The 12,882-nt window shown below is 39.4% G+C and overlaps 2 protein-coding genes across 2 annotated transcripts; both read left to right on the plus strand.

Moving 5' to 3' along the window:
• LOC137828330 (plasmodesmata-located protein 3-like) lies at window positions 1-4,315 on the plus strand. The gene is made up of 2 exons (XM_068634850.1): window positions 1-735; window positions 4,068-4,315. The coding sequence occupies exons 1-2, from the start codon at window positions 24-26 to the stop codon at window positions 4,193-4,195; spliced, it is 840 nt and encodes a 279-aa protein (XP_068490951.1). The 5' UTR covers window positions 1-23; the 3' UTR covers window positions 4,196-4,315.
• Window positions 4,316-4,691: 376 nt separating this feature from the next.
• Window positions 4,692-9,854, plus strand: LOC137829145 (cell wall protein IFF6-like). The gene is made up of 5 exons (XM_068635939.1): window positions 4,692-5,001; window positions 5,084-5,156; window positions 5,264-5,667; window positions 6,607-7,028; window positions 9,543-9,854. The coding sequence occupies exons 1-5, from the start codon at window positions 4,692-4,694 to the stop codon at window positions 9,852-9,854; spliced, it is 1,521 nt and encodes a 506-aa protein (XP_068492040.1).
• Window positions 9,855-12,882: the final 3,028 nt, after the last annotated feature.

The following is a 12,882-nucleotide window of genomic DNA, read 5'->3' on the forward strand; positions in this document are numbered from 1 at the left end:
CTATACCGAAAATCACTTCCGAAATGAACTTTTCCCATTCCACCATTCTCCTCACTCTCACTTTCTTCCTCTTCCTACCTTCTTCCAAACCACTTTCCGATTACAACACATTAGTCTACAAAACCTGTGCAGCCCAAACGTTCAACCACCAATTATCTCAAACACTCAGCTCTCTATTCCAACAACTCATTGCACAATCCTCCCAACATAGGTTCTTCAGAACCACCGAGGCCGTTAATGATGACACAGCCATTTCAGGCCTTTTCCAATGCAGAGATGATATCAGCAAAGAAGAATGTTTCAGCTGCGTGAACTTACTGCAACAGATATCAAACACCTTGTGCAGTGATTCCATATCCGCACGGGTACAACTTGACGGTTGCTACTTTCACTACGAGACTGAGGAAACAGCCGGTGAATCTAGAAGTAACAATTTGCTTCACAAAGAGTGTGGGAAACCGGTTGCGGAGTATGTGAAGTTCAAAGAGTTGATGGAGGAGGCTTTTGTGACACTGGAAAGTGGGATTCTTAACAGTGATGGGTTCTACACAGTGAATTATAAATCGGTGAAAATAATGGCACAGTGTGAAGGAGATTTGGAGACTTGTGACTGTAGCAATTGCGTGAGCGATGCAGTGATGGTTGGTAAGGAAGAATGTGGTAGTTCCCTTTCGGCACAAATATATCTTCACAAGTGTTTCATAAGCTACCACATTCTTCGTAACTCTCTCCCAGGTAACACTGTTAAACCCTAAACCGCACATTCATTTTTTTTTTAATATTTTATCCAGGTAAATATATATAATCTAAAAAATAATAGGTCTAATAAAAACATTAACTATTTTTCTCCTAAACCTTATGTATTAATCAAACGGACACTTTATAAAGTTTCACTTTGTTCGTAAGTAGAAATCATAAGTTTTTATTTTGTTCCAATTTATTCTTAAATTTTATTAACTTACATATAATTATCTTGACTTTTAACTTTAAAATTTATATGTAGTTCTTACAATTATTTACCTTAAATTAGATTTAAGTTATATATGTATTTTAAATGGCAATCATTCACTACTCGTTTTTTTTATTTTATTTCTGTGTTACAATTCATTTTTGGATAATGATTCATTTATATGGCTTATTCTTTTCAACATTGACGCATAAATAATTATTTTATTATAATGAAATATTTTATTAAGAAAAATAGTTGTAAAGTAGTTGGTTTTAATGAACAGATATATTTGTCTTTATTTTTTCATGTATTAAAATATAATAAAGATAATAATTAAAAAAATAAAATAATAGAATAATTATTTTATTCTTATAATTATATTTTATTATTTTTAAGGTGTGAAAAGTAATTTAAAAAATAAAACCAACAAATTTATAGAGATTTAAAATAAATAAACGGCTGAGATTGGTTTTAGTAGCTTGTCTCACTTTTTATGAATGAAGTAAATTTTAAGAACCGATCGAGATGGAATTAAATTAAAGTATTTAGGTATAAAAATTAAAATTTGAGATCATTTAAAAAAAGTTAAAGTTTAAAATATCCATATTTAAATAAAGTTAAACTTAAATAAATTAGGATGGAAGTAAATAGTTAGAGTATCAATTTTGTAATTACAAAATTGATTAGGATGATTTAACATTTTTTTTTCTCTATTAGAACCTTTAACCTAATCATTTTAAATAAAATGTAGCTATGTACGCAAACATTTTTAGATATGCAAAATTTTAGTGTGTTAAATCTCGAGGTAAGAAAATATTTCTAATTGATAAACAATAAAAAAATATACTTCCACCATAAATTTGGCCTCAATCTATTCCATAAATATTTAATATTGAATATATTATTTCATTTTTCTGGATTGTAATATTTCTCGCTATTGTTTTGTTTCTTCTATATATATAATTTTTAACTATTCTATATGTGTATTAATTCAATATTTTTTTGGAAAACAAAATATTAGAAATAAGTCCAACTAAATATGAGGGTTTCAATGTACTCAAGGTGTTGGCTATTATTTACATCAATGAACAATTGGAATTAAGACCCTACTTATAAGTGAGTGAAAAAAAGACCCTACTTTTTTTATCAGCATAATGACCCCTACTTGCCTCCATATTGTTTTAAAATAATAAAAAAAGTTAAAATATTAATTACATATAAAAATAATGGTGATTTGTAGTGTAATGTAATTTTAGAAGATGTGAGTGATTTAAAAAGTGTAAATAAAAATTTAAAAGATAAATAATAAAAAGACCTTTATTTATACATCTTTAACAAAGATCTTAGACATCAAATCTATTATTTACAATATTTTGTATTAAAGGAAAGGGTAAAATCTCTAGCATAGAGGAAAATTTATTCTAGAACAACTTTCAAGATACTTAAAATGATAAAAAAAATATTTTAAATGTTTTTGTACTATAAAAAAAAATTTCATTGTTTGACCTAAAAAATTGTTGTAAAACAAAATATGATATTGCAAAATAATAAACGAAAAATAGAGTGGGTTGTAGAACAAATCAAAGTGTGCGTGGAAAATCCTAGATTTTTAGATTCTGTTAAAGGAGATCTCGGATCTCGGATCTCGGAAGTGCAGCAGTAAAGACAGTATCTACACCGAGATTGTTGCGCTCGTTGCCCTCTCCACCCAGGATCGTGGCCGCATGATCGGGAAAGCATTGCCTGATCATTCGAAAGAACGTTGGTCCGCTTCCACGCTCGCACTGTCTGGTCTTTCGGGATTTTAAAACCTTGCCGTAGTTGAGATGTTGAACGGAAGCACGTGGGTCTGGAAGTTGCAACAAATTTTGTTGTTCCTCTCCCTATATAAAGAGATCACCATCCACTTCAGAAAATGTATCTCTCATTTTCACCTTTTTCATCTTCTTCACCCACCTGCACCGTGAAGCTATTTCTTCTTCCTCTCACCTTTTTCACTTTCTCTCTCCTCTTTTATTTTATTTTATTTTACTATTATATTGAGTTCTATTGGATTATTACTCTTTTAAAGAGTAACTTGCTAGTTCTGATTCTCAGACATTTTTGGAAGTTTCTGTTGTATTCTAGGGATCGTGCTTAATACACCGCGGATAAGTTCTTACGGATAGTGATTACTCACACATCGAAAAATCAAATTTATTTGTGTTTTAAAGTCTCATTTATAAAAAAAAAAAATTACTTTCAAAGATCTTAAAATGAGATGAGATTTAATATAGTAAAAATTAAATGAGGTCTATATATATATACATATTGTGTGTGGTATGGAAGGACCTAAAGAAAATACATCAAGATAACATATCCTTTATACATTACTTATAGAAGGCATAAATAATCCAAAATATCATTTATAGAAAATATATAATGGTTCAATACCTTTAAATTTGATATAATTCTTTTAAGAGTGATTCTTCCTCCAGCCTATCAGAACGCTTTATGTACCCTAATAATTTCATAAAACGATTTTATCCTTTTTTTTAAATGATTTTTGAATTATTTTTTTCGAAAGCTTTTGGAACACCTTTTCTAAAATTCATCAAATATATTTCGAAAAACTTTTTCTAAAGAGAATAGAATTTCCAAAAAAAAATTCAAAAAATATTTTTGGAATAAATTTTCTGAAACATATTAGAGCGAATTAGAGAGGACATTTTAGTTTCTTCATGTATTTAATGGGCTGCAAGAAAAACTTTGATGGTAGAGAAAAAACACCCTCCTTTTAAATTCCGCAAAATAGTGGAACGGAATGATTGAAAGAAATCTATTGAACCAAGTATAATTTATGAACAAAATTTTTCTTATTTGAAGTGAGAAATGAATTCGAGCAAAAATAGGTTCGTGCCTTCTTCCAAATACAATTTATTTTATTGTGACGTCATATTAAATTTTAAAAAAAATCGTTACAAATTAAAACGGCTGCTTCGTCTGATATCACTTTTTTTTTTTCTAATTTCTTTATCTAGTAGACTACTAGTGATGTTAGTTTTTTCTAAGTTGATATTCACAGACGGAGAGAAACAGAGGATTAGTGATTAATTATATACGAAATTTATGAATACAGGGGCAAGAAGAAATGGCAACACGGAAAAGTTGGCAGCAATAATTGTTGGAGGAGCCGCTGCTGTGTTTGTGGGTTTTGCTTTGATTTCAATGCTTAACTCTCGGTTTAGAAAAGACGATTACGAATAGAGAGTGATCTGGGTCAACAAAAGGTTGCTCTTTCGTAATATTAGCCATAGCAGATCCAAATATACACTCAACCATTTTATTTACCGAAAAATATACTTACTTTCTCTTACTTTATAAAAATAATATTTACCTCCAGGTTTTATTACTTCTTATCCTTATTTTGTATATTGTCTAAACAAAGTTCTATGGTATCTTAACCATGCTCCTTGCTCATGATTTCAAAAACTTTTTAACACTCTTTTTTAAATGGATTTTTTTTTAAAGGTGATAATTCTTTGTTTACATGATTTAATGCAGCTGAAATTATTTTTATCTTGATTTATGTTAATGATATTTTAGTCATGGGTAAATTATTAGTGTAGATTTTTATCAAACACTTACTTTGAAGGATCTCAAGCCTCTACATTATTTTATAGGAGTTGAGGTCACTTGTGATGATCATTCCATTCATCTTTCTCAAACCAAATATGTTCAAGATCTTCTCCGACGTACCAACATGGTCAACTCTAAGCCACAATCCTCTATCAGTGTTGTTGGTAGTAATAATACTGTTGGTACCATTAATGTTGTTGGTAGTAATAATACTGATGGTACCAATAGTGTTGTTGGTAGTAATAATACTCATGGTACAATCAGTGTTCTTGGTAGTAATAATACTGATGGTAGCATCAGTGTTTTTGGGAGTAATATTACTAACGGTACCATGAGTGTTGTTGGTAGTAATAATACTGATGGTACCATCAGTGTTGTTGGTAGTAACAATATCGATGGTACCATCAATGTTGTTGGTAGTAATAATACTAATGGTACCATTAGTGTTGTTGGTAGTAATAATACTGATGGTACCATCAGTGTTGATGGTAGTAATAATACTGATGGTACCATCAGTGTTGTTGGTAGTAATAATACTGGTGGTACCATCAGTGTTGTGGGTAGTCATAATACTGATGGTACCATCAGTGTTGTCGAGAGTAATAATACTGATGGTACCATGAGTGTTGTCGGTAGTAATAATATTGATGGTACCATCAGTGTTGTTGCTAGTAATAATACTGATGCTACCATCAGTGTTGTTGGTAGTAATAATATTGATGGTACCAATAGTGTTGTTGGTAGTAATAATACTCATGGTACAATCAATGTTCTTGGTAGTAATAATACTGATGGTAGCATCAGTGTTTTTGGGAGTAATATTACTGACGGTACCATGAGTGTTGTTGGTAGTAATAATACTGATGGTACCATCAGTGTTGTTGGTAGTAACAATATCGATGGTACCATCAATGTTGTTGGTAGTAATAATACTGATGGTACCATCAGTGTTGATGGTAGTAATAATACTGATGGTACCATCAGTGTTGTTGGTAGTAATAATACTCATGGTACAATCAATGTTCTTGGTAGTCATAATACTGATGGTACCATCAGTGTTGTCGAGAGTAATAATACTGATGGTACCATGAGTGTTGTCGGTAGTAATAATATTGATGGTACCATCAGTGTTGTTGCTAGTAATAATACTGATGGTACCATCAGTGTTGTTGGTAGTAATAATACTGATGGTACCATCAGTGTTGTTGGTAGTAATAATACTCATGGTACCATTAGTGTTGTTGGTAGTAATAATACTGATGGTACCATCAGTGTTGATGGTAGTAATAATACTCATGGTAACATCAGTGTTGTTGGTAGTAATAATACTGGTGGTACCATCAGTGTTGTCGGGAGTAATAATACTGATGGTATCATCAGTGTGTTCGGGAGTAATAATACTGATGGTACCATGAGTGTTGTCGGTAGTAATAATACTGATGGTACCATGAGTGTTGTCGGTAGTAATAATACTGATGGTACCATCTGATGGAAGAGGCCCCCGCACCCAAAAGAGCGTCTAGGACCAACCTTGTATGAAAGGCAACCAAGAGAGTGTCTAGGACCAACCTTGCATAGAGGGCACCCACAAGAAGCGTCTAGGCCACACAAGAAGCGTCTAAGAGAGATGACATCCAAGAAGGTTGACGTCCAAGAAGGCCCAACAAAGTGTAGCTTAGTCTTAATTGTGGTGTAAATAGCATAGCCTTGGGAACCTTTGTTAATTTCTGCAAATTAGGATTAAGGAGGAGTTAACCTAGATTAGCTACGGTTTCTAGAAGCTCTCCACTAATCTAGGACGTCCATGTGCAAGTTAGGAGGCCATGTGCACCCATGTGCCATGTGTTCCATGTGCTACTCTTTTGCATTTCATTTGGTTTGCATTTGCTCATCATTTCAGGTCCTCCTTAGCCTATAAAAGGAGGAGCCAACCTCATGTATTTCAAGATTGAATAGAGTATTCTTATGCTGCCAAATTTGTGCCATAGAATACTCTTTGCCTAGCATCTAGGTTTTAATCTTCACTTCATCCTTCAAAGGGGCTGGCCGAACCTCCCCAATTCCCCACTCTCATGCACCTTCAAGGCACCCATACTTCCTAGGAAGGCCTTGCTTCATCTCCTCCACAAGCTTCCGCAAGTTAATCAGTGTTGTTGGTAGTAATAATACTAATGGTACCATCAGTGTTGTTGGTAGTAATAATACTGATGGTACCATTAGTGTTGTTTGTAGTGGTAATACTGATGGTACCATCAGTGATGTTGGTAGTAATAATCCTGATGGTACCGTCAGTGTTGTTGGTAGTAATAATACTGATGGTACCATCAGTGTTCTTGGTAGTAATAATATTGATGGTACCATCAGTGTTGTTGGTAGTAATAATACTGATGGTACCATCAGTGTTGTTTGTAGTGGTAATACTGATGGTACCATCAGTGTAGTTGGTAATAATAATACGATGGTACCATCAGTGTTGTTGGTAGTAATAATTCTGATGGTACCATCAGTGTTGTTTGTAGTAATAATAGTGATGGTACCATCAGTGTTGTTGGTAGTAATAATACTCATGGTACCATCATTGTTGTTGGTAGTAATAATACTGATGGTACCATCAGTGTTCTTGGTAGTAATAATACTGATGTTACCATCAATGTTGTTGGTAGTAATAATACGATGGTACCATCAGTATTGTTGGTAGTAATAATACTGATGGTACCATCAGTGTTGTTGGTAGTAATAATATTGATGGTACCCGGGAAGAACCTCTGGGTGAGTTTTAGTGGCGTGGTAGGGATAATCCTCTTCACACTCTTCCAGCAATCCTATAAGGGCTTCAAAGGGAAGTTCTTTAGGGTGTGCTGCACCGCTCACGACCTTACCCTTTTGGACGGGTTCCCCCTTTACTGGGTGAGGGAATTCAAGCTTAAAACACCCAAGACCTTGGAGGAACTATCCCCCTGATCGCGAAGTATGCGAGGTTCTCTAAAGTTTGGGGGCAGTATTCAACACTGTCCAGCTAATCAAACATGAGTAGGATGCCCGGGCTCTTAAGGGCTACATTGGTACCGGTCTTCCCTTGTCTTACTTTATTACGCCTATTAACATGCTTCATATATTCTGCCTCTTCATGCTTGTACGTTTATTCTCGCATTCTATATTGCTTTGCTGACCCATTACATTCTGGCATCGGCGTAGGTATGGTGCTGAGCGAGGAAAAACGGGCGAGGCTAGTTGATGCCCTTGCTCGTCGCCAAGGGGCGCCTGGGGCCGCGGGTGCCTCTGCTCCTCCTGCCCCCAACTCTGCCACCCCCGCACCCTCCCCTGCTCTTTCTGCTCCCATCGTTGCGGTTCCCCTTGCTGTCGTGTAGGGTTGACCTGCTCCAACCCCTCTTGAGAAAAGCAAAAGGGTGGTGGAGATTGAGTCTGACGAGGACTCCGCGGAAGGGCCTGTCTTTAAAAGGCGTAGGACGATGGTGGCTGAGACCTGATGAGAATCAAATAAAGGAGGCTTTTATTAATGAAGGAAGAGGACATTCACCCTCACATTTGAAGTTCTTCCTTCTAGTCTTCTCAAAATTAAAAGAAGACATAAAATAAAGATGAGGCCCAAGCCCAAAGCCCAAGCCCAAGCTCAAGAAGGCCAAAGCCCAAAAAGCCCAAGTCCATCCCATGAGGGGCAAGGCCAAGCATTAAATAAAAGAGCATCATGTGAATTACTCTTGTATAGTGGTAGGAGGTGTGGATATTAAATAAAGGAGTGTGAAAATGTAAAAGAAAGTCACATTGTCCATGTGACTTAGGAGAATAGGTGTAGGTGTAGTTTTTAGGAGGTGTCATAGTAGAAAAAGGTCACACCTCCCATGTGACTTGGTTTTGGTGGGAATTTCAAATGAGTTTTATTTGAATTTTCCCACCTATTTTCCAGCACCCTCACACTATAAATAGAGGTGTGGGCTCTTTTAAAATTCAGATTTGAAATTGGTAATAGAGAAACTCTACTCAATTTGAGAGAGAATTGTGAGAACTTGTCTTCTCCTTCACCTTGTCTTATCTTGAGTGCATTTGGTTCTCTTAAGTGGCGGCACTAGCTCACTTATCTTGGAGCCTTCACCATCCAAGTGGCGTGATCATCAAACCAAATCCTTCATCTCCATAAGTTCTTCTTTCTTTCGTCTCCTAGTTCATTTGAAGCTAAAACATGTCTTAGTTTACTTTTCTAGCATTTTCATTCGGTATTTTAGTTTGTTTCTGAATTTGCTTCGATTCATCTTCTCCTTGGCTGTTTCCATTTGTTTCTTCCTCATTTCCAGTTGTTTTGTTCGGTTCAATTCTGTTCTTGAGCTTTTTAAACGGTGCTTTTGTTTTTATACACATTTTAATCGGTTCAATTGGCAATAGATGGAACTTCCATGTGAGTTTGGTGTTTGGTGCAAGTTTTGGTGAGTTCTTGAAACATAGAACCTTGATCCAATTCTATTAAAAGTGCCTAAGCTATCTCCAACTCAAGTTGATTCCATAGAATGTCAAAGAATCATCTCTATCTGGCTAGTGGAATCATATCAAGACCTCTCACTTTACCACTGCTGGCCGCCTTACTTCTTTCGGGGAGCACCCACCAAGTGCTTTTTCACCTCTTGGCCTCCTCACACTCGAAGGTGGTGGTGAGAGTGCTCCTGGGCAAACCCCACCTGTACCCGAGCTTCCTGCTATCCTTCAGCATGCCCTCAAAGGGTTTCAATGAGGGGCAGCGCTGGAGGCGGACGAGGATGTGGCCAGGGAACACTTGGGCCTTGGCTTCGGCGAGCTCCTTGCCCAAGCAAACGCTCACATCAATAGGGCTGAGGTAATGAAGTAGCAACTACCCTTGGTGGAGGCAAAGGCTAAAGAGGACTTAACTCTGGCGGAGGAGAAAAAGAAAGAACAACTGGCTCAACTGGTCGAAGTCTTCACCAATCGCGAAACCGCTTTGGAGTAGGAACTGAGCAGCCTCCGCCAGTCTGAAAGGGAGACCAAGAAAAGGCTTTACAACAAAGGTCAAGATTACACCGATCTTGAGTCGAGGGTCTTGCCTCTGCCCACTAGAGTGGTGGAGCTTGAGGAAGAGGCAGTGGCAACGAAGGCCAAGATGGCAAAGCTTAAAGAAAGGGCCACCAACCGGGAGGTGCAGCTTGGCCGTGTGGAGGCGGAGCTTACCCAACAAGCCGAAAACTTCAAGAAAGCTGACGCTGAGCTGATTGAGGACGCGGCCGATGCATATGCTGCGGGGTTCGAGGACGCCCTTGCTTAGGTTGCCTGTGCGCACCCTGAGATGGACGCCTCACCCTTCGCGACATCGAATCGTGTTGTGGATGGGTAGATTGTGCCCAGGGCGCCACCATCATAAGCTGTATTTGGTTTCCCAACGAACAATTCCTCTTTTATCTATGAATGCATCATTTGATTTTTTGTTTAGATGCCCCAAATTTTTTAATTGCTTCAACTTCCTTGATCTTGATCTGTTTGAATGTTGCTCTTCTATTCCGCTTAACTTGCGTTCTTTGTCTCTGGTCATTAACTGTTGCACTTTACGCTGATGCTTCTAACAACGTTTTTCGACAAACGTTTGAACCTTGGGTAGCACGCTTCCCTGCCCCATTCTACCGCATACTCTCCGTTGGGTATCAGGGGTTTGCATACTAACTTGTATTGACCTCATGAAGGAGGATTTCATTGATGAACTATTTCGTTTGACCTTGGCGTTCTCACTCGAGGGGGGGAGGTGATCTCTACGAACCTACCTTTCCCCTCTCGAGACCTCTAACGCAAGGGAACATGTTCGTATTTGACCTCGTCTTCACTTAAAGGTGAAGGAGGATTTACCTAGTGAACCACTTCGTTCGACCTTAACGCTCTCACTCGAGGGGGCAAGTGTTCTCTGCGAACATACCTTTCCCACAATCGAGACCTCTAACGCAAGGGAACAAGTTCGTATCTGACCTCGTCTTCACTCAAAGGTGAAGGAGGATTTAACTGGTGAACCACTTCGTTCGACCTTAACGCTCTCACTCGAGGGGGGAAGTATTCTCTGCGAACTTACCTTTCCCACACTCGAGACATCTAACGCATGGGAACAGGTTCGTATCTGAATTGAACAAAAATTGGAGAAAATATTTTAATCGAAATTTATTGGGTGACCTCATTAAAAAACCCTTATAAGGGAAAAAGAGCGTCCTCTAAGAACCATGTACAATGTTACTGTTCAACTAAAGTAAAACTTGAGGTTAGCCGCATTCCATGTACGAGGAATCGTGCCTCCTTCCAGTGTCTCAAGCCTGTATGCTCCATTCCCAAAGGCCTCTGCCACTCTGAAAGGACCAGTCCACTTGGGGGACAACTTGTTCTCTAGCTGATATGGGTGGGCCTTCCGCATTACCATGTGGGCGACCTAGAACTGGCGAGGCTTCAGCTTCGAGTTGTACTTGTACTCCACCCTTCTCTTCAACGCTTCAGCTTTGATTCTTGTTTCCTCCTTGACTTCATCTAGTAGGTCCAGGTTCACCTTTCTTTCTTCGTTGGATTCTTCAGCCACGAAGTTCTAGAAACGTGGTGAGCTCTCTTGGATCTCTACTGAAATCATCGTGTCCGACCCATACACCAAGCTGAAGGGTGTCTCTCTGATGGTGGACTAGGGGTGGTGTGGTAAGCCTACACTATTCTAGGAACCTCCTCTGCCTAGGTTCCTTTGGCCTTCTCAAGTCTTCTCTTCAGACCTCTGAGCAGGACTCTGTTGGCAGACTCGACCTGCCCATTCGTCTGGGGGTGCTCAACTGATGCGAACACCTGCTTTATTCCAACCTATGAGCATAGCTTACCCAGGTGTTAGCTTGCAAACTGTGTGCCGTTGTCAGACACCAAGCGCTTCAGAACCCCGAAGCGGCACACTATATTCTTCCACACGAAGTGCTGGATCTTGTGGGCCGTGATCTACGCCACTGGCTTAGCTTCTATCTACTTCGTGAAGTATTCTATGGCGACCACGAGGTACTTCATCTGGCTTATCGCCAAAGGAAAGGGCCCCAGGATGTCGATTCCCCATGTATGGAAAGGCCAAGGGCTGTAAATCGACCTGAGCTCATTTGGCGGTGCCTTGTGCCAGTCAGCATAATGCTGACACTGCTTGCACTGCTGTGCGTACCTCGTGCAGTCTTCCCTTACTGTTGGCCAATAGTATCCCGCACGAATGGCCTTTGATGTTAGAGATCGTCCACCGATATGACTCCCACATATCCCTTCGTGGAGCTCTGTCATTATTCATACACATTGGTCTCCTCTTACACATACCAAGGTTGGATGGGTGAACCCATGTCTGAAAAGCTCTCCATCAATGAGAGTGTACTTGGCAGAATTTTTCTTGATTTTCCTGGATTCTGCGGGTTCCAGCGGGAGTATCCCGTCGGCTAGGTAGCGCTTGTAGGGTGTCATCCAGGTTTCTCCTCCTTCGACTAGGCAAACGTGCATTGATTCCTCCCCCAAGATTGGGTATATGCCTACCTTGGGAGTCTGTAGTGTCTCCTGGGTCAGTGACCGATGACTCCTCGCCCCTCCTCTTGTCTTGTTGACTTGATGCACCCCCACCCAGTTATCTGCGGTGAAAGCTCGAGGTGTCTTCAGGGTTTCCTATATGACCGTCCTCTGTCTGGCCCCCTTGCCTGAACTGGCGAGCTTAGCTAGCAAGTCAGCTCGGGCATTCTGCTCTCTTGGGACATGCACCAGTTAGAACATCGCGAATGACCCCTTCAGGATCTGGACATACCCTAGGTATGCAGCCATCTGAGGGTCCCTGGCCTGGTACTCTCCAGTCACATGACCTATGACTAATAGGGAGTCACTCTTCGCCAACAGACTCTGCACTCTCATCTCTTTCGCCAACAGTATGCCTGCAATAGGGCTTCGTACTCCGCCTGATTGTTGTTGGCCTTGAAAGAGAACCGTAGGGCCTACTCGATCAAAAGCCCGTTCGGTCCCTCCAAAATGACGCCTGCCCCGCTGCCTTGGTGGTTAGAGGACCCGTCTATAGAGAGCACCCACTGGAAGTTGGCTTCCTCTTGGTGTGCACCTGCCGAAGAGAGCTCTACCACAAAATCTGCGTAAACATGGCCTTTGATAGGACCTCGGGGCTCGTACTGAACATCGAACTCTGAAAGTTCCACTGCCCATCGTACCATACTTTCCGCCATATCCAGTATTTGCAGGACCTTGCGGATAGGCAGGCTATCATCACCACCACTGTAAAACTCTGGAAATAATGGCGAAGCCTTCTTGCTGAGAACACCACG

Source organism: Phaseolus vulgaris, chromosome 7, assembly GCF_000499845.2.
Source record: "Phaseolus vulgaris cultivar G19833 chromosome 7, P. vulgaris v2.0, whole genome shotgun sequence".
In the NCBI taxonomy this organism is placed as follows: Eukaryota; Viridiplantae; Streptophyta; class Magnoliopsida; order Fabales; family Fabaceae; genus Phaseolus; species Phaseolus vulgaris.

Excerpts from the sequence above, each read along its gene's own strand:
- LOC137828330 (XM_068634850.1), top strand. The coding sequence starts at position 24 with ATGAACTTTTCCCATTCCACCATTCTCCTCACTCTCACTTTCTTCCTC. Across the intron at positions 736-4,067 it reads TCTTCGTAACTCTCTCCCAG|GGGCAAGAAGAAATGGCAAC; the intron begins GTAACACTGTTA and ends TTATGAATACAG.
- LOC137829145 (XM_068635939.1), top strand. The coding sequence starts at position 4,692 with ATGGTCAACTCTAAGCCACAATCCTCTATCAGTGTTGTTGGTAGTAAT. Across the intron at positions 5,668-6,606 it reads TGGTACCATGAGTGTTGTCG|GGGCTGGCCGAACCTCCCCA; the intron begins GTAGTAATAATA and ends CATCCTTCAAAG. Across the intron at positions 7,029-9,542 it reads TTGGTAATAATAATACGATG|GAACTGAGCAGCCTCCGCCA; the intron begins GTACCATCAGTG and ends GCTTTGGAGTAG.